The 25,339-nt window shown below is 58.5% G+C and overlaps 2 protein-coding genes across 2 annotated transcripts; one reads left to right on the top strand and one right to left on the bottom strand.

Moving 5' to 3' along the window:
• The first annotated feature begins 5,225 nt into the window (after window positions 1–5,225).
• Window positions 5,226–25,339, top strand: SGCA (sarcoglycan alpha). The gene is made up of 9 exons (XM_065422655.1): window positions 5,226–5,265; window positions 7,018–7,152; window positions 8,802–8,956; window positions 9,557–9,629; window positions 9,959–10,157; window positions 10,600–10,762; window positions 12,400–12,608; window positions 13,284–13,310; window positions 25,150–25,339. The coding sequence occupies exons 1-9, from the start codon at window positions 5,226–5,228 to the stop codon at window positions 25,337–25,339; spliced, it is 1,191 nt and encodes a 396-aa protein (XP_065278727.1).
• LOC135894542 (histone H1t-like) lies at window positions 17,215–17,880 on the bottom strand. Its single transcript, XM_065422657.1, has one exon. It carries the CDS (start codon window positions 17,878–17,880, stop codon window positions 17,215–17,217), a length of 666 nt encoding a protein of 221 aa, XP_065278729.1.

Genomic DNA, 25,339 nt, shown 5'->3' on the forward strand with positions numbered 1-25,339 from the left:
TCTGCCCGCACTGCACTCCCCCCCCCCCCGGCGGTGCCAGCCGCCCTCTGCCCCCCCCCCACCCGGGACCCTCCCCGGGTGCTGTGTTGGCCCCGCCATGCAGGGTGCATCTGCCGTGTGCAACGCGCCCTCGGCACACGTGTCTGCAGCCTGCCCCCGCGCCCTCCTCCCGGGCTACCGCACCCCCTCCCGGTGGCAGTGCCCAGCCTCAGGGAGGGGGCAAAAGCTGCCCCCTTGGCCAGCAGCTGGCGAGGCAGATGCACCCTCCTCCCTGGAAAATGCATCCTCCCCCGGCAGGGTCATCGCTGAGGGGCCCCATCCTGCACCTCGACGGGAGCGTTGCCACCGAGCGGAGGGAGCAGGAGCGGGGCCCCCAGAGCTGGAGGGAGGCGGGCCCCCCTTTCCCTAACTGGGGGAAGCTGGGGAAGCCGGCCGTCCAGCATGCAGGCTGCTCTGTGGTTATCCCCCCGCCCCCCCGCCAGCCCCGCTCTCCACCCACCCTCCTCTGCCACATCCCCGGGCGAAACAGGCCAGGCCGCTCAGCAGGCAGGGAGCTGCAGCCATGTGTTAATTACAGGCCTGTTGCAGAACATAAAAAGCCCCTGCCAACAAGTCACACACCCCGGGAACAAATAATCACAGACCCTGGCATGGGCGGGCACATACCTGCCAAGCCCGCTGCCACGCTGAGATGGCGGGGAGGGGGTTAAAGGACCCTCCCCACCCCCCCTCAGCCTGCAGCCTCCTTGCTTTCACTCTGCAGCGGGAGGTGCCCTGTGATGCCCATCACCCCACCTCCTGGCAGAGGGGGCAGGAGCTCACTGACAGCAGGATGTCAGGATGGGGGGCAAGGCCATGGGTCGGCCCTGCCCCATCCTCCCCTCTCCAATCTCTTGCTCTTCCTCTAAAGGTGTGGGGGTACCTCTGGGGTGGGCCGGACTTGCCCAAGGCCACCCAGGAAGCCCACGGCCGAGCCTGCAGTTGAACGCAGTTCTCCGGAGTCCCAGTCCAGTGGCTGCTCCACTAGACCATCTCTCCGCCTGGGACACCGGCAGCGCTGTAGAGATTCCACCTTAAACGAGCGGAGGAAACACACGCGGCCCTAAATCTAGAAGCCACTCGCACACGGGCTTGGAGGCCGGGGCGGAAAGCGGGGAGGGTGGCTGGTTAGGGGGAGCTGGGCTCACAGTGGAAACAGGCAGGAGATAATCTATCCACAGATCATGCTCTCCACAGGCAAATAGGCTCACGCAGCCCTCTCCTGCTGAGGAGGGGTGTTGTTTGCAGGGCCGGCGCTTCCATTTAGGCGATGTAGGCGGACGCCTAGGGCACCAGGATTTGGGGGGGGCGGCATTTTGCCGCCCTCGGCGGCAATTCGGCAGCGAGGGTTCTTCCGCGCTCCGGGTCTTCGGTGGCAATTCTGCGGCGGGTCCTTCACTCGCTCCGGGACCCGCCGCCGAAGTGCCCCGAAGACCGGGAGCGCGGAAGGACCCCCCCGCCGCAGAATTGCCGACGACGACGACCAGGAGCGCGGAAGGACCTCCGCCTAGGGCGCCAAAAACCCTGGAGCCGCTCCTGGTTGTTTGTCCCACTTCTATGGGGGGGTCTCTCTACCCCTTGTCCCTCCACCTCAGCTGCCAGGGTCTCCCCAAAACTCCCCTGCACGCACCCAGCACCCGAGTCTTCCCATTCGCCCTCTTTGTTCCAAATCAAGAGCGGCGGTTTCCCTCCTCGGAGGCAAAATACCACAGAATCGCTCCCTAAATCTGTGCAGTGCAGAGGTCCCAGGCTCAGCGCCGTCCTGCTGCGCATCTCGCATGCAGTCGGGACACGGGAGAGGAAAGGACAAAAAGCCAGGCCCGGAGGGAACAGGTGACCTGACTTGAGCCTTCGCCGGTCAGAATGTTGCAACGTTTTTACTAAATGTAAACATTAAAGGAGGAAGAATCAGGGGGGAAAACGGATGTAATTTTTGCAAATTTCCTTCCCCCCTCCCACAATTTTTGAGCTGGATGAAATGTTACAGATGTAAGGGGAAAGGGGGGGCGTTGTTTTGAAAACGTCCCTATCTCTAATGATTTAGGCTTGCACTAGGGCAGCTGTAAATAACCCAGAAGCCCTGAGTGCAAGACCAGAGCCTGATTGCGCCAGGAGCTGTACACACCATTTTGGGGCTGAGGAGTTTGCAATATAATTAGACAAAGGATTATTTCTCCCCATTTTACAGGTGAGGAACTGAGGCTGAGAGATGGAGTGGAGAGGAGGAGAAAGGAGAGAGACAGACTGAAGAAAGGAGAGTGGGAATGGGATAAACGTGAATGAAAAGATAAATGGAATCTATATACTGTCCAGGGGCCCACTCAAAACAGCTGCCAAAGTTTGCGCTTCCCCTGCGGTTTGGCTTCCCCTTTGCCCCTGTTTCACATGTCTTTGCAAGTCTAATGTTAACCCCTAAGGGAGTGTACTGTCACCACTGCCCTCTAGGGGATGGAAGCAGAACTGTTGTGTATGTCCTAAGCCCCATTCTCCTGAGAGATGAGGGCGATTCTCCGGTCCCTCACCACAGGGAGCTGTGATCTGCGAACAGGAGGAGCTGAATTTTGTCCCCACTGTTTTCCTAGAGGCCCGTGTCCTGCAGCATAGTGACCAGTGTGTAGCCTTTATCCTCTCCCTGTCCCCGTTTCATTGTGCTAGAGATGGCCTTTGCTTACCCACAACGCTCAGCATCTGTTCAGGCTCCCTCCCCACCCCTCATCTCCACCTATCCGTGACACTTCAACCCGGCCCTCTAGGGCTGGGCAAGAGAGGGGAATCCTTTCCGATTGCTCATTCAGTCCTTGGCTTTTCTGTACAGAACGTGGCTCTCCACCGAGAACAGTGGCTTCAGGGGGTTGGACTAGATGACCTCCTGAGGTCCCTCCCAACCCTGATAGTCTATGATTCTATGATCTGTGTGGTTTGTATTTTCATCCACTAGATCCCTTGAATTGTATAGTTAGAGAAATGGGAGCTGCCCCTTCGAGAGACCCCGGAGTGGGGTCTGTGGGCAGAACGGGCCGGGTGTGGGGAGATCTGGAGGACTCAGCTCACAGTAACGGTAGTGAAACCTAGGCCTGATCAGTGAAGGTGTCTCGCCGAATTCTGCCTCTCTTCCCCACGTCGGTGAGTGGCCCCTGGCTCCTCGAGTCGCTCCCCTGATTTCAATGGGAGCCGTCCAGGAGCAAGACGCTGCTCGGCGTGAGTAAGGACACGGAGACCTGATCCATGGGGATCGGTTAGACCCAGAGGGGACATCTGCTCTGGTGGAGCTGGTCTGAGACCCTCTAGCTCATTCCATGTAGACCGCACACCGGATGGGCACGGTGGTCGATCGCGCCCGCCTGCTGTGGGTGTCAGCCGGTGCCCTAGAGGCAGGAGGCTCTGCCGGTGCTAGACCAACGCCTGGAGCTTTCCAATGGCGCCTCTTCATCCCTTCCCTATCTGACAGGAGACGGCCAAGCCAACTGGCTTGAAAGCCGGCGTCACTCCAGCTGAGATGCTTCCAGGAGTCTTTGGCTCCTGCCGCCCAGTGTGCAAGCGCAGGATGGCGTCATTAGGGTTAGTCGGCCTCTCCCGGGTCGGTGGGGGCTAAGACCTGAGCCCCCCACCGTTGGGGCCAGCTCTTCCCAAGAGCTCAGCACGCTGGGGGCAAACTCGGCCCTATGAAACCATCGCTATCTGCTCTGTATGCAGTGACCTCCGGGGCAAGATTTGCTGGTGCTCACTCCAGCTCCTAGAGACGTCCCAAAAGCCTGCAAGCCACAACTGCCCTCCTGGCTGGCAGCCTTGGCAGAGAGGCCGGGGGCTGAAGGAGCTACAGAGACCACTCTCCCAGCCCAGAGGTGGCTGCATTTTGGTGCCAGGTGATCCTTCTGTGAAAACAGGTTGCTGCTCTGTAAGGGCTCCCCTTTCGCCCCCGGGATGAATCGGAGAAGTGTGGGGGGAGTTGGCACTCAGCGTTACCCACCAGGTTATGGATCTGGCTGGCCTCTGCTTGTCAGTCCCCCCCAGGCCAGGTGGGGCCGTTGGAGGGTGGGACGCAGGGCTCCCCCCCGGGCAGAGGGAGCGGCTGCTCTGTGCATCACGCCACCACAAGCCAGCCTACCCAGCCGCGGTGGGCAGATGAGCCCGAGCGGTGACGATCGCTGAGCCCGGGGCAGGTTCACAGGGAGGTTAGTGGAACAATCCAGCCAGGGCTCGCAGGCCGCATGGCCAGCCCCCTCTCCCTGGCAGTGCCGTCCCCCGAGCCGGGCAAGGGCCCCGGGATCCCGGACACAGCAGAGAATCAGAGCAGCAAGTGGTGACTCTGTGCTGAGACAGCTGGTGCGTGGGAGGTTTTACCTGGCCGGGAGATCAAGGGCTCAGTGGGAGGAAGAAAGGATGGGGGGAGGAGAAGGCTGGGAGGTCTGGCAGACAGGGGCCTAAAACGTGTCTGGATCCAGAACATCAGTCGCCGCTTTCTCCCTGCCCCGCCCGAGCGCTGGCAGGGCTGGGTCCTCCATGGCAGAGGCCGCTCCCCACTCGGCCCTGGGCCCGCAGCCAGACCACCTCCACCTGTAATCCCGTTAGCTCTCCCAGGCTAAGCCGAGTCAGGCAGGGGGCCTGCTTGCCTGGGCCAGGGTGTGTGCGAGGGGCTATCGGGGATTGCTCTGCCCAGGGAGTTGCCACTGAATCCGGCCCAGCAGGGGGTGCTGTTCTGCGGCAGGTCCCCTCATTCCCAGGGGACTCCTGTGAAAACAAGGGGGGTCGTTGGGGCAGTGTCCCGCGGTGCCCGCTGGCTGCAGCATGCTCCTCCACTCCGGGCCCTAAGCTGGCCTCGCTCGCCCTTTCTGCCACCTGCTGGCTCCCCCCTCAGAGGTGGCTTCCTTGTGGTGCCAGGGCGTTGCTGCTGGGCATGGCCAGCGGGAAAACCCCGTGTGGTGCAGCCTCTGGCACTTGTAGCTCTTGGAGAACAAGGCACTGTGCAGTCAGGTTAATCAGCTCTCCCGTTATAACCCCCTGGGCACATACCCAGCGGCACTTGGCTCCCCTGGGGCTGTTAGCTAGACAGCCAGCTCTGGAGCTCGGTCCCAGCCTGTCTAGACTCCCCCCCCACCCCATCCCTCCCTCGCCTTGTCTGTCCTGACGGCCTGTCCCTGTCAATCAGAGCGTGGGTCTGGCTGGATTCCCAGGCGAACGGGGCAAAGATGGCAGCCCGGAGGCTGCTGTGGACTCCTTTCCTTGCGGGCAAGTAACATCCTCTCTCTGCCCCGGGGTTTCTCTGCAGCGGGGGCGGGGGCGGGGGTCTATCTGTGTGGCAGAGCCGGGGGGCTGGGGGAGAGATGCCAGCAGCCAGCCTAAAGGCCCGAACAAGGAGAGGAAGGGGGTAGGGGAGGCTATTCTGAGCGTGACACACGGGGCTCAATGCAATGCCCCTCCCTAGGGGCGAGGGGTGCACAGACAGAGACACCCACCCTGCCACTGGCCCCAGCCCGGAGAGCCACGGGTGACTAACAAGGAGAATCCAGGAACTCGGACGAGCCCAAGCAGCACTGGCTAAATATAGCCAGAGGCGCCCGTGCCCCAAGCTGCAGGCGTAGTGGGACGGGTTTGGCTTCCGCACAGGCCAGGTTCCCCCCCCCCCCCCCCCCAGCGGGCTTGCCGTGCCTGGGACCAGCGGCTGGCTCCGCAAGGCAGGAGGCTTCTGTGGGAAGGTGGCACAGAGCCAACCGAGTTCAGAGCCAGCTGGCGGCCTGAAGCCGGGTCTTGCTCTAAGCTTTGGGGGTTCCGGCTGGGGTCCAAGCTCCCCCCGGGGGGTCTGAAGGGCCTATTTGGGGGGCTGTAGTTTGGTTTGTGGAGGCTGTTATAGGGTGACCAGGTGTCTGGTTTTCGACTGGAACTCCAGGTCGAAAAGGGACCCTAGTGGCTCCAGTCAGCACCGCCGACCGGCCCGTTAAAAGTCCAGTCAGCGGTGCTGTGGAGCTAAGGCAGGCTAGTCCCTACCTGTCCTGGCACCACGCTGCGCCCCGGAAGCAGCCAGCAGGTCCGGCTCCTAGGCGGGGGGGCCACGGGGCTCCGTGTGCTGCCCAAGCACCGGCTCCACACTCCCATTGGCCAGGAACTGCGGCCAATGTGAGCTGCGGGGGCGGTGCCTGCAGGCAAGAGCAGCGCACAGAGCCACTTGCTGTGCCTCCGCCTAGGAGCCAGACCTGCTGGCCGCTTCTGGGGCGCAGCACAGAGTCAGGACAGGCAGGAAGTCTGCCTTAGCCCCCCCCACCCCCGCTGCACCGCTGACCGGGAGCCAACGGAGGTAAGCCTGCACCTGGCCCAGCCCAGGCCCAGCTCAGAGCCCCCTCCTGCACCCCAAACCCCTCATTTCTGGCTCCACCCCAGAGCCTGCACCCCCAGATGGTGCCCTCACTCCCCCAGCCCGGAGGCCCCTCCTGCACCCCAAACCCCTCATTTCTGGCCCCACCCCAGAGCCCACACCCCCAGTTAGAGCCCTCACCCCCTCCCACACCCCACTCCCCTGCCCCAGCCCAGTGAAAGCGAGTGAGGGTGGGGGAGAGCGAGCCATGGAGGGAGGGGCAATGTATTGAGCGGGGGGCAGGGCCGCGGGGCAGGGGGTGTGGCCTCAGGGAAGGGGCGGGGCTAGGGTATTCGATTAGAAAGTTGGCAACCCTAAGGCTGCTCCCTCCCCCTGGGCTCTCGAGTTGGGCGTTTTATGCCCAAGTCTCCCAGTGCTTGGAAGAGGGAGGTGCCGAGCGGCTCCCCCTTTGACCCAGAAGGAGGGGGTCAGCTTGCCCAAGATCACAGGCTCTCTGGACTCACAGGCCCCAGCCACATCCACTCTGCCACACCATTCCCCCCAAGCTTCTCATCTGGCTGGTTGCCCGTTGCACCCCTTGTCTCCTCCTGGCTGGACCTGGGGGAGCCCATGTGGCCACAGGACGCCCGCATTCCGCCAGGCCACCGGCTGTAACCCCGTCCCTCCCGCAGTGGTGTTCCTGGCTGGGCTCCTGGCTGCTCTCCCCGATCGGAACGTCTCCCCCGTGGCCGGAGCCATCTTCGTCCATGAGCTGAAGAGGGAGCATTTCCAGGGGGCCTTTCCCTCCATCCGCAAGAACTACAGCGGTGAGTGAGTGCGCCGGGAGGATCTCACAGCCCCACGCCCGCCCTGGCCCCACGCAAACGGCTTCCTGCATTCCTACTGTCAGCTCAGCCCCATAACCGGGTCTCCACCGGGAACTGGGTCCAAAGGTGGCTGGTACCATTCTCTGTCCACCCTCCAACATGGACTGACCAAGCAGTAGGACTAACAGGAAATGTATATATCAACGCTCCATATACCCCAATATCTAATCTAATCTATCTATCCCCATACACACTCATCTAGCTATCTGTCTACATATCCCAATATTAATCTAATCTATCTATCTATCCCCATACACCCCCAATATCTATCTAATCTATCTATCCCCATACACACTCATCTATCTGTCTACATATCCCAATATTAATCTAATCTATCTATCTATCTATCCCCCTATACCCCCAATATCTATCTAATCTATCTATCCCCATACACACTCATCTGTCTATCTGTCTACGTATCCCAATATTAATCTAATCTATCTATCCCCATACACACTCATCTATCTATATACATATCCCAATATTAATCTAATCTATCTATCACCAGACACCCCCCAACTCAGCAAGCAGGCGCTTGGGGCGGCCAAGGGGAAGGGGCGGCACATCAGGCTCTTTGGCGGCGGGTCCCTCGGTCCCTCTCGGAGGGAAGGACCTGCCGCTGAAGAAGAAAGCCGTGCGGTATGGCTGCCGCCGAAGTGCCGCCGACTGCGATCGCGGCTTTTCTCCCCCCCCCCCGCCGCTTGGGTTGGCAAAAACCCTGGAGCTGGCCCTGCCCCCAACATCTAATCTATCCCTATACACACTTATCTATCTACATACATATCCCAATATTAATCTATCTATCACCAGACACCCCCCATCTATCTATCCACATACACCCCCAATATCTAATCTATCTATCGCCATACACACTCATCTATATACGTATCCCAATATTAATCTAATCTATCTATCACCAGACACCCTCAATATCTAATCTAACCGATCTATCCCCATACACCCCTGATATCTATCTATCTATCCCCATACACACTCATTTATCTATCTATCTACATATCCCAATATTAATCTAATCTATCGTCACCATACACTTCTCTCTATCACCATACATACCCCAATGTCTGTCTGTCTGCAGTATCTCTCTCTCATATACAGCTATCTGCCATTATTATTACTCATTCTGAGTAGCTCTCACTCTGGGTCAGGCCCTTTCCAGCCATGCAGTAAGGGCCGGTCCCTGCTCGGAGGCGCTCGCCGTGGAAGGACAGGCGGACAAGCCGAGGATAGGGAAGGGGACCAGCATCTCTCCAGCTGTCTCTCTAGTGGCCCCTGGGATCTCCAGGGGGAGCAGTGCACACAGCAGTGTAGGGCGTGGCTCCATCTACCAGCCAGGCCGTGGGGTAGGAACTGGCTCCATGGAAGGTCCCATCGCTGTTGGGGTGGTATGAAACTTGGGATGCTGGGATGGTGCCTCCTCTGTCTGCCTCTCCCCAGCTCCCCTCCCTTCTCCCCAGGAAGTCCATTGGGGACTTTGCTGTCGGTTGATTGCTCCCATTGATTTTACATGGAAGGCGCCCAGATACTGCGGTGACGGATTAACCATGTGCATGTGTAACGGATACTTTCAGAGATCCCGTCCGACACCCCCATCACCTTCCACGCCCAACTGCTGGGATACCCCGACCTGCCTAGGTGGCTGCGGTACACCCAACGCGGGCCGTACCGGCCAGGCTATCTCTACGGGTCACCCACCACGAAGGACGTCGGCAGGCAGCTCATCGAGGTACGGGGCCGGTGCTGTCCCCCACAGAGCCCTGGGGCGCTGGCGGGAGGCAGCGTGTTGGTGGGCAGTGGTGTGGCTTTGGGCCATTGTGGGTCGCTTTGTGGCGATGGGTGCTGTTCGGAGTGGTGTGGGTGTATGGGGCTGGAGCGGGGTTCTGGTGGCCTTGGTTGCCATGTGTGTGTGTGTCTGAGGGAGTAAGGACCCATGTTGCTTGTGTGTGTGTGTGTGGGGGGGTGCCTGGCTGTGTCGGCGTAGCCAAGGGGGGCGGTAAACGCTTGGTAAACTTGACTAAACCTAACACAATAAAGCCAAACAGCTCCAAAGTCCTATGGAGACCTGAGCAGGCCGCAACCTGGGGGCTCCCTTTCCTTTTATGCCCAGGGCAGCCCCCTATTGACTGGGCACTCGCGAGCTATCTCCCCATTCAAGGACAACAAGGCAAACCCCCTGGAGCTTGGATTTCTCTGCCGCCTGCCCGTGTCTGCCATTTGAGCCAACCTCCCCAGCAGAAGGAGATGGCCTAAGTGGGACGTGACCTGGCCGGCGGCCATTTTGTTCCGTACGAGGATCCGAAACAATTTCTTCTTCTCCGTGTGGCAGGTGACGGCGTATAACAGACACACGTACGAGACTGTGCGGCAAAGGGTCATCTTCACCATTGTCCCCTCCCCAGGTAACGCCCCCACCTTCCCTGCCATCGCTACCCATACCCGTTTCCTAGCAACCAGCCTAGCCCAGGTCCGTCGCCATCCCCTCGCCTGAGCAGGGCAAGGAGGAGCCAACAACAGCCCTGACCTGATGGTGCAATGATGGACCCATCTGCCATGTCAAGAGAGTGATACCGCCCAGCCCTCCCAGCATCCATTGGAGCGTGCCCCTTCCCCTAGACACCTAAGCATGATGCCAGAGGTCCTGGCCATAAGACTCCAAGGCCCTTATGAGGTCTCTGCAGGTCCAACCCCAATGTCCTCCCAACGGGGTCTCTCTGCTCCCTCACCGCAGACGCCCAGATGCCGTACCAGGCGGAGTTCTTCGTGAAGAACCGAGACGTGGAGGAAGTGCTGCCGGCGGACGCGCAGAAGCAGTTCCAGCAAGCCCTGGACATCATGCTGGAGCAGAAGGACTGGAGTATCATCAACATCACGTCAGCCTTGGACCGGGGAGGCCGTGTTCCCCTGCCCATCGAGGGCAGGAAGGAGGGGTAGGGAGAGAGACCTTTCCCGTTGAACATCAGCTATGACGGGACAGACAACAAACTCCCCATTGGCTTCCATGGTTCTGTGCCTTCTCGAGGCCGCCCAGTGCAAGCGCTCCCGGGGGCCCCCAGCCTGGCCCCTCAGCTCACACTTCTGGGAGACTCCTTAGAGCCAGGGCTTGGCCCATGGGGCCAAAGAGTTCCTAGGCTGGTTCTACCAGTCAGAGAGATCCCAGACTGCTCCCCACAGCCAAGGGGCTCCCGGTCTGTTCCCCACAGCTGTGGGGGCTCCTGGACCATTCCCCATGGCTGGGGGGCTCCCAAGCTGCTCCCCACAGCTTCGCTAGCTGACGTAGGCTGGGGCTGGCAGGACCGACATTCTTGCGAGCTGTTACACCTAACCCCTCTTCCTCCCACCATTCCTGTCCCTCTGTGCGTCTCCTCCCAGGGTTTACATCAAGGTGGGCTCCCGCAGGCCTTTCTCCGACTGCCTGCTGGAGACCAAGTCCTCCGACAACCAGTTCAGGTGCAGCTTGGATCAGCAGCCGGTCATTACCTGCTACGACAGCTTCAGCCCTCAATTCAGAGTCGACTGGTGCAACATTACCTTGGTGAGGGCCTTTGACAATGTCTGCGTTGCCCGGGGTGTCTCATATCCACCCCTTACTACCGGGGCTGGGGAGGGGAGGAATCCTGGCCCGGCGAAATCCATGGGAGTATTGCCACTGATTTCACCTGGGTTTCCTAGACCCCCTGCCCAGAGCTGGCGTCCCATCTTAGTGCACTAGGAGACGCCACCGATTACATATCTCTGCGCAACAGCAAAGGTGAACCTTAGGGCCTCGCACGGTCAATCGATCGGGAATTGTGCTGGGAATCAGGAGACTTGGTTCTATTCCTGCCTCTGCTACTGACCTGCTCGGTGACCTCGGGCAAGTCTCTTCCCCTCCCATCCTTGTCGATTTAGGCCATAAGCTCTCTGGGGCAGGGGTTGGCTCTTGCAATGGCCTAGTCTACACACAAAGCTGCACCTGCTTTAACTAAATCGGTGCCTTTACTTAAACCGATGTAACCTCTGTTTGTACCCTGGCCTTTGTGTGTATGTACAGCCCCTAGCACAGCTGGGCCGTGATCTCAGCTGGCGTCTCTAGGTGCTGCTGGAAGACAAATGCCAGGTCTCAGTAAAAGGGAGGGCGATGCAGCGCAGAGGGGCGCTTGACACCGCAGCGTGATGCTAGCCACGGAGAAAGAGGAACTCTCTGCAGCGTAATAACGAATCAAACGGTCATGTTCACGGGAAATCCCCAGTAACTCAGCTCCCGAATGTATAGGGCCAGCCGCAGTGCTCCTTTCCGCCAGCAGAGGGAGGTGGCTCCTTTGGAGAAGGCTGGGGGGGTAGTGAGCTCCGCCAGGCCCTCATGCAGGGTCTGAACCATGGGGCTGGCACAGTCTCATTAAGTCCGGGGGGGTGGGGAGGAGGCATGGTCCCAGTGCTCAGGAAGTTGGGATAACTGGGGATGCTTATGGGCAAATCCCAGTGGATTCGATAGGAAACGTTCCCCTGGCTGTAGGGCTCCCGCTCCACCCTATGGGAATTAATAGGATGTTTCACTAAAGCTCCCGCTGCGGCAGTCAATAGGCAACCATTATTATTAAGGATCTGTATTAGGGCAGTGCCACCTAGTGGCCCCAACTCAGATGAGGGCCCGGGTGGGCCAGGGGCTGGACCCGCAGCGGGAGTGGCAAAGGGCTCACAGCCAAAGGAAGAGTCTGTCCCTGTTTTACAGCCGGGGAACGAAGGTGCAGGAAGATGGGGGCGTACAGGGAGTGTACGGCACCCCTGGGGTACATCCCTGCTCTCCAGCGTCCCAGTTCACCGCCTTAACCCCAGCCCATCATCCTTTACTTCCTAAGTCCATAGTAATTTCTAGGGATCCCTAGAGGTCTCATCTCTATTCAGTCCTCCATGGGGGAGGCTTCTCTGGTTTCACGCCCCTGCTCTCCTCTCCATCCGGGACCAGAGAAATCCTGTCTGGATAGAACTCATCTCTGTGCAGCGAGCCAGCGTGAGGCCTTGGCGTGACTCCAGCCCAGAGAGCCTCACGTTGTTCTGCTGGCAGCGGGGGCGACCGTCGTCCTGCATAAACTCTACTTCCAGGGCAGCTGCCGAGATGGCTTCCCCCCCCGAGAGACCATGATCGATCCTGACGGCGTCCTGGCTTCTTCTTTCTCTCTTCTCCTCCTTCAGGCCGATCTCTCCAGCCTCAGCGTCACGGAGGGGGTGCCCGTCTGGGGCGACGGGGTGCTGGAAGAGGGCAGCGAATACAACCCCCCCCCAGACTCCCCTGAGAAGGCATTCTTGGCTGACTATCTGCTGACCATCTTGCTACCTCTGCTGGTGGCCCTCCTGCTCGGCCTCCTCCTGGCCTACATCATGTACTGTAGGAGGGAGGGAGTGTAAGTTGGACAGACGCCCCTGGAGCCAGGAAATGGGAAGGGATGTAGGAATCAGCTGGAGACCCCCACCCGCCCCCCGGCTGATTGGGGTGCTCAGGATTTCCCTGTTTGCTGATGGCTGGAGCCCCCTGGGGCTGAATGAAATCCACCCTTGCCAAAGCACTTAGCACCCTGAGGGCTGCGGATGTGCCTGGATTTTCGGCTGGCCCCTCTGCTCTGGGGTGAATTTCCCCCTCTCTGGGAAACTCATCATGCCCCCGTCTGTCACGGTGGCGGAGAGAGGGCTCAGCTCCCGCAGCTCATCTTTTGTCACATCTTATGACCTTTGAACAGCTGAGCTCACACCGCAGGTACATTTCTTGGCCCAATTGTTGCAACAGCCACTTGTGCCGTAGGAGGATCTCCACTAGCTGTGAGCCGTATTGGGGCTATGACACACAGCAGCTCTGAGTCCCTCCAACAGAGGGCAGCGGTGCGCACACACTTTACTCCTTGCTGCGGTTCACGCAGCTGGGGCTGGCCAGGCTGTCTATAAACACTTGCTCAAGGGTTATTTAAAGTTATGCTTTATCTCTGCTGGGGCCTGGGAGGCAAGCGGGCTTAGCTGATGCCAATTTTAAGCTCAGCTATTGGCAATGTCTCATGACCACTCCCACCTTTCTTTTCCCCCTGTAGGCACAAAAGGGATCTGAAGACCTCTGAGTAAGTGATTCAGTGCTCACCATTGTGTCTGCATGGGTGTGTGTGAGGTTTGTGTGGCGGTGTGGGTTTGTGGGGCGGATTGGTGTGTGTGTGACGTTTGTGAGTTTTCCGCCTGTTTGTGTTTTAACACGTTTCCGGGCTTGGGCGTTTTGTGCGCTTCCTTGCCGACGTGCAGGTGAGCGTGGGCCTGTGTTTGGGGGGTGGGGGGGGTACACACCAAGTCATGTACACACCTGGGAGTTTTTTCTCCTCCCCCCTCCTATGTCACAGCTGTCACGTTGACGTGACTCCTGAGTGTGGGCAGATCCGGACGCAGGTCCCTGCCTTGGCCTGGGCAGACCTCTGTTGACTGACCCTCAGGGCAGGTCGAGGCAGCTTTCAAACTTGGACTTAAAAGGCTTGTCCAGCTCCCGGATCCCGCTCCCGTCACCTTCATTCCCTGCCTTCCTCTGCAGGGACGAAGGGTCACACAGATGAATAATTAATCTCTCGCATTTCTATAACCCAATTCATCCCCAAGCGCTGATATACATAGGTAGGAGGTCACATTGCCCACCAGTGAAATGCAGCCACCTCTGGAATGGAACAAGGGAGTATTGAACAGCACATACAGCCACCGTTTAGGACAGGAAGTGCAGGAGGCTGCCAATTGAAGCAGGATGCAAATCCCCGAATAGGATTTTAGGAAGAGCTCCGGGGCTAAATACCTCAACTCTTGTGAGGGGTATCAGGGGATCGTTAATGAGAACAAATAGCTGCAGGCCAATGGCTGCAGCTGAATAGAGGAGCCACCAGTAGCAAAGTCTCCCCCTCACCCTCCAGGATGAGCTCAGAAAGGAGAGCGCCACCTACTGAATCATCAAGGCTGGTACATGGTGTGCTTTGGAGGCCTGCCATGAGCCTGGCCTCGAGGCCTTGAAGGGTAAGTCCACCCTGTGTCAGCTGATCCAGGCTCATGGGGCTTGGGCTATGGGGCTATACATTTGCTGTGTAGATGGTGGGGTTCAGGCAGGAGCCCAAGCTCTGGGATCCCACAAGGGGGGCGGGTCCCCGAGCCCAGGCTGCAGCCCTCGACACTGCAATTCTAGAGCCTGAGTGTTTGCTGAGCCGGGCCAGCCACGGCTGTTTTACTGCAGTGTAGACATAGGTCAAGCTCCTACAGGACCTCACCCTGAGCTGGCACCTGTGTCATTCCTCCCCCTTCTCCGGCTGCTATCAGATAGGTCTCATTCCCACCCTTCCGGGTGCCAGAGGCCAAGCCTGGCTGTGGGAGAGTTGAAATGCAACCTTGTCTTCAGGGCAGTGCTAGAGCTCCAGCTTTGGAGGTTCTCCCTCCCACTTTGACCAGCTGCTGGCCGGCATCCTGGCTCACTGGGAAGATCCCTCAGTACCAGCCTTCCTCTTTCTGCCAGGGTTCCTGCTCCTGCTCCCAGTCTTTGGGGGGCCTCCCTCATGGGCGCTGCCTTCTCTTTCTTCTTTCCCACCCCCTTGCCGATTCCAAAGGAGCCCAAAGCTCATGTGCCTTTCAGCTGCTGCAAGACTCCTTTGGAGACCAGATTCTTGAGCACCCTCTGGAAGTGGTGCTTGTTCCTCCTCATGTAGTAGCCAGGGGCCACAGTTATTGACAGCCTTCAGGGAAAGGCCTGAGCGCCCCTTGGTCATGACTACAGCCTCCAGAATGAGCTTGGAGACACCTTGACTCCATAGTTTGGAAGGGTTGGCACCAGCTGGCTGGTTGAAGATCCTAGAACCTGATGGCTTGGGCTGCTTGGAGATCCTAGAACCTGATGGCGTGGGCTGGTTGAGGAGCCTAGAACCTGATGGCGTGGGCTGATTTGAAGAGGCTGAAACCGATGGACAGGAAGTATCAGTTTTCTCAGTTCTCTCTGAATCTGGCTTATCTGAGACCGCAGTGGCTGCATCGAGGGTGGCTGACTCTGAGGACGGGACCTGGAAAGACTCACTTGTATCAGTCATTTTGCTCACTGCTCCTTGCTTGGTGGGCTGGCAGCCAGGTGTCTTCCCTGCCTGTTTACTGTGTATTTTCCAGTTTGAAATGCAGCACCAAACCCTGGAATGAAGTAGGCAGCCTGGTGGCTCCAGATCCAGCACTGTGCAGATCGGCCTCCGTTCAGCAAACCCAGACCCTGGCGTGGGCTCCACGTTCAGACCGATTTCCACAGCTCCTTGGGTTTAATTTCCAGGGATCTGGGTTAGGAGAGGACCCAGGAAAGCTGCCGATTCACCGTTTCCTGAGTGAAAGTGCTGAATTTTTGCAGCTACTTTTCAATTTTGGTTCCTCGCAGGCTGACTTGGCGATCCAGGATCCTGGCATGGCTGGTGTTTTCTTTGAGGACTTTCTCCCTCTAGGTACCTGGGGAAATGGACTCAGCTCAATCCCTCCTGCTGGATTCCAAAGTTGGCTCCCAGCGATCAAGTCAGCTAGTTCCATGCGAGGTGGCTGGCCTATCACAGATATCCCTGGGCTTCAGGACAACCTGGCGGTAACCGTGACAGCAAAGCTGGGCCTGTTGTGATGTCAGAAAGACCCTGTGATGCCCGTGTGTGTGTGTGTCACCCCGTATCGCGATTTTTCCAGACTGCGATTTAGAGATTTGAAGGCTCTGCCAAGATGTAATTTGTCCAAAGGCCCTTGTTTTGATTGAAATGGCGCCCAGCAGGCCCACGGGCATGGGGTTCGAGGCTCTCCTGCTGCTTGCCATGGAAGTTACTCTTATCCAGGGGTGGCAGAAGGGAGCTGACAGGCTGTGTCCTGAGTGCGTGTCTGTGCACACGGGCTGGAGCGGGCCTAAGTCTGTCTGCGATGGAGTGAGCGTGTCTCCCTACATATCCCCAGAGCAGGAAGCTACTGAGCCTCTGTCAGAGAAAGGGGACCCTGTCCCCGACCTGCCAGCCTGGTGCTCAAGCCAGCTGGCAGCAGGAGCCAGCCCCAGTGCTTGTGTGATCAGAAGCCTGGGATAAAGGCCAGCGGGTACCTCAGCGTCCCAGTCTCTGCCTCCCAGAGGGCATTGCACCCAGCTCCATGAAACTGCAAGCGACTCACGGGTGGGGAAGCCAAATCCCCGGCTAACTAGGACCAAGTGAACCTCACCAGGCATTTTGCGCCACCGCAGGTGACTCAGGTTACAGCTGGTTCTCACTAACATGCCCCCGAGGTAATATAGTTTACCGGAGCCTTGCTACCAGGGGGATGGGCAGTCTCTAAATACCACTGACACATTGAGGGGGAGGGAGGCACAGAGATGGGTAGGAAACGCTGTCCTGCGCTGCAGTTTGGGCGAGCAACAAGGGCACTAGCTTGGGACTCGGTGGGCCTGGGTACTAATCCTGGCTCTGCCACTGACTCATTGCGTGACCTTGGGTAAATCACTTCCCCTCTGTTTCTCCTCCCGCTTTGTCTGGTCAGATTGCAGGCTATCTGTATGCCTTCCTCCATACCGGCTCCTATGCATGGAAGCCCTCCCCAGTCCAGGCTCTCACTCCTTCAAGTCCTTCCATAAAGGGCACCTCTTCCCTTGGGGACTATCAATCCCTACTTCTGCAACAACCCAGCGCGCCCTCTTTGATCACCGCATGTCGTTCGGGCCTTAGTCCTCTGGCTTATTGGAACGACAGAGCCTTGCAGAGCAGAGGGTCCCTTGCCCCATGATCCATGTAGCAGCTCGACCAACAGCAAAGGGGTGCTACTTGCCCCCCCCCCCATAGCTTGAGAGATGTAAAGGGATCAGAGCCCCACGTGGTGTAAATACATCACCATTCCATCAACCCCTCCCCCTCTCTTCTCCTGGTGGCAGGTTCCCAAGGATGAGCCTGGACATGGGGAGTGTTTAAATACAACCACCATTTTATTTCTCGCAGGGGTAAACCTGTGGTAGGGGAGGGTCTATCCCTCAGGTGTTGGCTGGCTGCTGCCCAGCGTGGCTGGCTGACGGCTTGGCTTCCTTAGAAGATCCATCGTCAGCAGCTGCCCTCTTTCGGCCAGGCTTGTTGCTGCTATGCCGACCTTGAGGGGCCTCCCTCTTTTCTTGGAGGCCTTTTTCTTCTTGTGCCCTGGGCCCATCTTCTTGGTCATCTCCTTGCCGATCCCAAAGGAGCCGGAAGCCCCGGTGCCTTTCAGCTTTTGCAGGAGCCCTTTGGTCACCAGGCTCAACAGCACCCTCTTGAAGTGGGTCTTCTTCTTGGCCATGTTGTAGCCCGTGGCCGCGATGATCTTCTTGAGAGCCTGCAGGGAAAGGCCGGTGCGCTTCTTGGAGGTGGCCACAGCCTCCAGGATGAGCTTGGAGAGTCCTTGACTCAGTGGTTTGGACAGCTTGGCGAGGCTGGCGCCAGGCGAGGTGGATGGTTTGGAGATCCGGCTGCCCGATGGCTTGGTCTTCTTGGGGAGGCTGGAACCAGATGCCTCAGGCTGTTCGGGATTCTCACAGGTCTCTGCCGTTGGGTTAGCTGAGCCTACGTCAGCAGAACCTGGGGCTTCTGGATCAGGGTTCCCTGAAGCTGGGGTGGCTGAATCCAGGGGAAGAACCTCAGAAGGGTTTTTTGCGTCATCCATTTTGCTTGCCAAAGGGAGCTGCTGCTCCTTGTCTGGGTATCCTGTACCCCTCTCGTGTCCCAGTTTATGGTCTGCCCCTTCAGACCAGCTAAATGTCTGTATTGTCTGTGTGTTCCGGGTTGAGACGTGGGACTCGCCAGGTGGCTAAAACCCTGTCGTCCTGCTGTCCCGGAACGGGCTCGCTGCGTGTTGGCCCTGCTCACCCAGCCCAGCCTCTGGCTGGAGTTGTGTGTCCAGCTTTTGACAGCTCTTGGTACAAAAGGCTTGGCCGCCGGAGAGGACCCAGGAAAAGCTGCACCCAATGGTTGCGTTTGGGGACGCACTGATTCTTAGCTCCGGCCTTGCAGAGCCTTGCCTTGGCTTGGCTTGCCTTGGCTCGTCTTGGCCTGACTGCCTCGCACCTCTTCCCACCAGGTACCCACCTTGTCTGACTCACCGTGCTGGATTCTGGGCTGTGGTCAGCTGTGAGGCTGGGGGCGAAGGTACAGGGCAAGCAAGCGATGAGCTATAAGACCCAGCCCACTTGGCCACACCTCTTGGGCTGCTAGAACATAGTGGTTACCATGAGAACGGAGTCTGGTAGATTGTGACATCGGGCGCACCCTGTGATGTCTGCATATGGGTGTGTCTGTGCATGGGCACCCTTGTAGAGGAGCAGGGTAGTATCCCTTTAAATAGTTTGCAAGCCCGCTAGCGGTGTTCTGGGTGTTAGAAGCGGCCAGGTAGAACAGCAAGATCTATATAGCCAGGCTTGGCATGTTCGTGTTTAGTCAACGTGGTTCATTGGGACCTAACCCTGCTGTGTAGTGTCCTCATATTGTTGTGGGTTGCAAGATGTTAACCAGAGACCCCAGAGTGCTGAGCTCTCCCGTGTGTTCCCCGGAGCAGAGGGCCAGGCTGCTCTGAAGCACTCAGCAGGGCCAGGTTTTGCAGACAGCTCCAGGGGGTGGGTGCGTGCTGGCTGCGGAGCTCACTGGGAAATCCATCTACGAGTGTCACAAACGGGAGGCACGGGGCGCTGACTCCTGACCTTTCTTCGGGCGCCTAAATGGGAGTGGAGCTCTTCTGAAAACCTGGTTCTGATTGTGGGGGGCCGAACACTTGAAAATCCGGCCCATTGTGGGCCCAGTTCTCTTGTCACCGGATAACGACTTCCACTGGGCTCCCTGGGAGTCACCTGTGTGCAGCAGTGGGAGAACGTGGCCTAGGAATTGTAGCTGAGTGTGCACCCACGTGTGTCCGTCCAGACACTCTGCTGTGGGCAGGTTTCTTGTTATTCCGTCCTTGCCAGTCTGAGGACATCCTGTTCCTCCCTTCACATCCCCCCAGCCCCTGTAAGACTCTGCATGGTGGTGATCCTTCCTCGGGACCATATTTTCTCCAGCCTTGCTGTGGAGCAGTGCAAGGCGTTGCCGCCTTCCCTGAGGCCTGACCCTGCTGCATTCAACGCCCTGGCTGGTCCCCTACATGCCAGCACATTGCAGAACGATTGGCCCTGCCATCCGTGTGGTCTGGCGCAGTGTTCCCTCTAATTTTTCCCCACACGTGTGCGGAATGAATTTTGGTATGTGCACCAATATAGTGTGACACATCACCTCCATATTGGTGCACATAACATTCATGTGGTGGGGCCAAGGGGTTTGGAGTGGGGGGGCTCAGGGCTGGGGTAGAGGATTGGGGTGCAGGGGTGTGTGTGAGGGCTCCGGGGTGGAACCAAGGATGAAGGGCTCAGGGCTGGGGTGCAGGCTGCCCCAGCTCTCTCTCCCCGCAGCAGCACCTGGGCTGGGGGTGGGGGGTCAGGAGAATGCACCAGCACCCAGGAGAACTTGGAAAGGAAGATTCCAGCCACAGATGTGAATGACCCTTGCAAGACCCCAACCCTTCAATCCCAGCATCCTGGGTGTGTAGGCACGGGCCTGCGTTCGGCCGTAACTCTCAAACTAAAGCACCACGCACCTGGGCAAGTCATCGGTAGCAGGGATTGAACCTGGGACTGCTCAACAGCAACGTTAGCCAGAGCACGTCCTGAGTGTGCCTGGCTTACACCCCACGGATCCACTGCCCCTAGCCACAGCAGCCCTGGGATTTCCTGGCAGACCCCTCACAGGCCAGAGCCATCCCTGCTGTGTAACTCCACCAGGGAATTGGCTTGACCCAGGGCTGCCTCAGGGAACTCAGCCGGCCCGCTCCGAGTCAGCCAGACCATCCCGCACCCAGAAGAGGTGAAATACAACAGCCACTTTACTGAGCTCTGCTTCCAGCTGGGCTTGAGGGGGCTTCACCCCTCCCATGGCTGCCTACTAGAGATGACCAGACCTTGGCCTTCTTCTTCTTCTTCCCAAAGCAGACCATGGAAAATGTCTCCTCGGTGGCCTTCTCCCCTTTCCTGGATGCCCCCTCGTCTTCCTGGTGGCCTTTGCCCTTCCCCTTGGGGGCTTTGGCAGCACCGGAGGCCTGGGTGCCCGTCGCCTTCCTCAGGAGCTGCCTGGCCACCAGCCTCGCCAGCACCTTCTTGAAGCGGCGCTTGTTTCTGCCCGTTGCCATGGCGTAGCCTCCAGCCTCAAGAGCCTCCTGGATGGTTGCCAGGGGAACGGGCGGCTTGGAGCTCGCCACGGCCGTCAGGATGGCCTGGGAGAGGCTGGGACACCTCGGTTTGTGCTGCCTGGGGAGCTTTGGCCTGCAAGCCCCAGCTCCATCAGAGGAAACGGAGCAAGGCTCCTTGCCAGAGGCACTGTGGCTGGTCATTTTGCTCCTTGATTGAGTGTCCGCTGCCCCCGCTGGCTGTTCTCAGGGTCTGTCTGGGCTTGAGGGACAACCGCCAGCCCTGAAACGTTGTTCTGGGCGTTGGCCCCGTTCGCGATCGCTGCAGCTCGTTGGCTTTGCTCAGGGAAGCTGCTGGTTGGTTTCTCGCTCCCACCCTTTGGTCCTGGGTAGGGCCCCCGGCTCGGCTGCTGCCTTCTCTCCGGGCCTGGTTCCCCAGGGGAGCCCTCGGTCCGGGCTGCTCTCAGCAGGCAGGCGATGGGCAGGGTGTGGCTAGCAGGGAGCTGCACGGCAGTTGCCACCCCAGCCTATGAACCCGGTAACCACGGCGGCCCAGCTGGTGATGTCAGACCGTAAGTACCCTCATAGCCCGGCCTCACTGGACGGGTTCCCCATGGGGTGCTTTAGAGGGTGGAGGGACGTGTCGATGTCACCCACCCACGTGTTGATTTCAGTCACTTCCGCCCTGATCCTCCTCGGCATGCCTGAGCGTGGGAGCGTCCGTCCACGTTCAGCTCTGTGCTGCGGGAACGTTGGGGGAGGGGGGGGGCGGATCCTTGGAGACCTGAGGACTCCCCATCCCCTACTTCAGCTCCACTCGCTCTCCCAAAGTGACCTGGTCTCGGGGCAGGGTCCCCACCTTGGGATACAATTGCTCCAAGCGTCCCCCAGCAGCTGTACTCAGAGGGATGAGAAGTCGGATCTTTCCCTTCAGCCCCATCCAAGGAGTTAGAGCTATTCCGGTCTCTATAGGTTCCCATACTGCCCTCATCCCTGCAGTATATGAGCACCTTCCAGTCGGGCATTCAGCAACGTAGCCAACATCTGTCACGCGAGGATCGTGTCCTCTCCCCTAGGGGAGGAGTGTGTGGGCAGTGGAGGGATGTGTTTTTGTAGGGTTGGATCTTTGAAACGTGTGTGAAGGTGGGTGGGAGCAGCGCTCCCCACCTTCCACTCCAAATGCCAGGTCGCTTGGGATGGGCCTTAGCTCCTGGGGGAGTTCGTTCCACAGACTGGGACCAGGCCCTGTCAAACGCCATCTGCCCCTCTGGCTTGATCTGACCCCCTCCTCCCCTGGGTGTTCAAAGATGAGAGATGCCCGAGCCCATCTAGCGACTCCGTTCCACCTGGTTTCTGTGATCAGCTCTTTGGGCTGAGTCTGGAGCATGTGCCCCAGGCTGGTCTCCCATCCCCACATAGGTGTGACTAGAGGCTACTTAGTTCAGAGCCTTGCAAAGGCCCCAGGCCCAGGAACACAGGATCCATTCCACCCCCACCCTCTTCCTTTCTCCAGGGCTTCAGGTGCTTTCCCACCCTTCATCTTTTCTGGGTGCCAGAGGCCGAGCCTGGCCGCGGGAGCGTTGACGTGCAATCTTATATTCATGGCAGTGCTACACCCCCTGGCTTTGGAGGGTCTCCCTCCCACTTTGACTGGCTGCTGCCCAGCCTGGCTGGCTAGCGTCCTGGCTCCCTGGGAAGATCCCTCAGCACCAGCCTTCCTCTTTCTGCCAGGCTTCTGGCTACAGCTCTGCTCCCAGCCTTGGGGGGCCTCCCTCTTTTCTTGGGCGCTGCTTTCTCTTTCTTCTTTCCCACCCTCTTGCTGATTGTGAAGGAATCCAAAGCTCCAGTGCCTTTCAGCTGCCGCAGGAGCTCTTTGGAGACCAGGTTCTCAAGCACCTTCTGGAAATGGTGCTTGTTCCTCTCCATGTGGTAGCCAGTGGCTACGCTGAGCTTGCAGAGAAAGGTCAGAATGCTTCCTGGGGGTGGTCACAGCCTCCAGAACGAGCTTGGAGACACCTTGACTTGGTAGCTTGGAAAGGTTGGCACCAGCTTGCTGGCCGGAGAGCCTAGAACCTGATGGCTTGGACTCGTCGGAGAGCCTAGAACAGGGGGTCTCAAACTGGGGGTCAGGACCCCTCTGCGGGTCATGAGGTTATTACATGGGGGGGGGGTCGCAAGCTGTCAGCCTCCACCCCAAACCCTGCTTTGCCTCCAGCATTTATAATGGTGTTAAATATATAAAAGTGTTTTTAATTTATAAGGGGGGGGTTGCACTCAGAGGCTTGCTATGTCAAAGGGGTCACCAGTACGATAGTTTGAGAACCACTGGCCTAGAACCTGATGGCCTGGGCTGGTTGTGGAGCCTAGAACCTGATGCTTGTGTGGATTTGGGAAGCCGGAAGATGATGGATTGGAAGTACCAGCGTTCTCAGGTATCTCTGAACCTGGATTAACCGAGGATCCAGGGTGACTGAATCAGAGGAGGGAACCTGGGACGACTCATCTCATATTCGTCATTTTGCTTGTTGAGGGCACTTTTGAAGGCCAGATGTGGCTGGTAACCATAGGAGCCATGGTTGGTGCATTGTGATGTCATAAGAACCCTGTGATGTGTGTGTGTGTAGCTTTAGATCAGATTTCCCCATGTTGGATGCAGGCCTATTAACACATTAACAGAAAACATCCCCGTTCCGGGCACCTCCTGAGCCCTGACAGATCACTCCACCTAGCTGCCATCTCTGGGGTGGCACATGACAGCTGTTTAACAGCACTCAGCAAAGCTACATGATCGTAAAGGGAGGGGAGAAAAACCCTGTACCCACTGAACGTGCAAGAGGAACTGAGGATTATAGATTTATTCCGCCTCCCTAATTTGGACTCAGGAGAGCACAGACAGCTTGACTTGTGCCAATTATGCCACGAGACCTTGACTGGCCCAAAGCCCAGTTTCCCTTCTCATCTGAAAGAGGAGCAGGCTGCTCTCAAAGCACATGGAGGGTCTCCAGTTCAAGATTAAGCGGGGAAGGATCAGCCAAGTTACCAAGCACCAGTTCTGTAATCCCGCAGAGTTCTCCCCACCCACACAATGGCCCAGACTGATGCAGAGGTCTGGGAAGGCATTCATCCCCTGGCCTCCCACCCTCCTGACTTTCAAAGTGAGATGCGAAGAGGAAGCCGCCTTGAAAGGATTCGCCCAGACACGGGAGAGCTTTTAAATACACGGATCCCTTTATTAAGCCTTGTTTCACAGCGGGGGGATGCAATCCCTCACTCGGCGGCTTGCCGTTTCCTACCCCGGCGGGCTGGCCGGCCGGCTTTGGAGGACACGCGTTTGGGTGCCTTCCTCCTCCCGGGCTTCTTCCTTTTCTTGCCAGCTACTTGATTCTTCTTCACATCCCTCTTCTTCTTGCCGGCACGAAAGGAGCCTGTGGCACCCATCCCAGTCATCTGCTTCAGCAGCCCTTTGGAGACCAGCCCCTTGAGCACACGGAGGAAATGGGTTTTGTTCCTCACCACGTCGTAGCCTGCCTTGGTGATTATCTTCTTCAGGGCCTCCAAGGAGAGGCCTTGGCATTTCGGGGAGGTGGCCACGGCCCAAAGGATGAGCTCCGAGACGCTGGGGCTGGCATGCTTTGAGGTCGTGGGGGCTCCTGGGCTTGTGGTTGGATCTTGGGGCTCTGAGTCCAAAGAGGACCCCTCGCAAGGTTCACACAGATCAGTCATTTTGCCGGCCGATAGGAGACACTGCTCCTTGACTTGCCTTCAGATTGGAGCCACCTCCCGGCTGCCCTGTCTGCGTGGTCTTGTTTCCCGCTGGAGGTGCGGCCCCAAACGCTGGAACGACGCGACGTGGGGCGGTTGGCCCTGGCGTAGCTCTCCGGGTTCTCCTCCTCGGTGCTCTGATCAGTCTCTGAACGTTCACACGGAGTCCCACTTCCCGGGGACCCGCGGCTCGAAAGACACAGAGGACCCGGGGAAAGCTTCCGTTAACAACCCCTTTATGAAAGCGCTGGGTGATGCCCGTCACACGCGAGGGCTTTAGCTCCTCACGGCTTGGCTCAGCGGGGCCAGTACTCAACTGCCTCTCTTTAATGCTGGAAGTACCCTTGCCTTGTTCCTCGGCTGGTTGCTCCCGGTAATCAGGCCCTCTGGTTCCCTGCGTGGAGGAGGCTGGGCAGGCAGTGGTGAGCTCCAAGGCAGAGCCCACCTCTGGCCCCTGGCCCAGACTGGTAACCGTGGTAGCGCAGCCTGGTGCGTTGTGAGGTCAGAGGGGGCCTGTGATGCGTGAGTGTGGCCCAACGTGACTGGTTTCCCCGGTGGCGTGTCCATGCAGCTAAGGAATAGACAGATTTTAAAGAAGCAAAGCGAATCGGCGTTCAAATCCCGTTTGCGCTATCCCTGCAGAGCTCAGCTCACGGGGGGAGGGGGGGGGGTGAGTGTGAGAGAGAGAGAGAAGCAGCTCTTTGGGACAAGGGCCATATCTTTGTCCTGGGTTTGTACAGCGCCCTGCACAATGGGGTCTGGGCCCATGATGGGTTCCTAGGTGCTACCGTAATACACCTAATACATAACGTACAGCGCCCTGCACAATGGGGTCCAGGACTAGGGTTCCAAGGTGCTACCACAAATACAAATCAATTATTATTCCCCCTCCCCTCCCACCGCTGACATCCCCTGTCGCCAGGCTAATTGTGTCCTCTCTGCTCTCCCCCATCTCTTGGTTGTCAGTGTCCAGATGGTGCATCACAACACGATCCACGGCAACACGGAGGAGCTGAGGCACATGGCCAGCAGCCGGGACGTGCCCCGCCCTCTCTCCACCCTGCCCATGTTCAACGTGCGCACGGGCGAGAGGATCTCCCCACTGCAGGGCCGTCAGGACAGTGCCCACGTCCCGCTCATCTTGGCCCAGCAGTGA

The sequence above is a fragment of the Emys orbicularis genome, chromosome 25, assembly GCF_028017835.1.
Source record: "Emys orbicularis isolate rEmyOrb1 chromosome 25, rEmyOrb1.hap1, whole genome shotgun sequence".
NCBI lineage: Eukaryota > Metazoa > Chordata > Testudines > Emydidae > Emys > Emys orbicularis.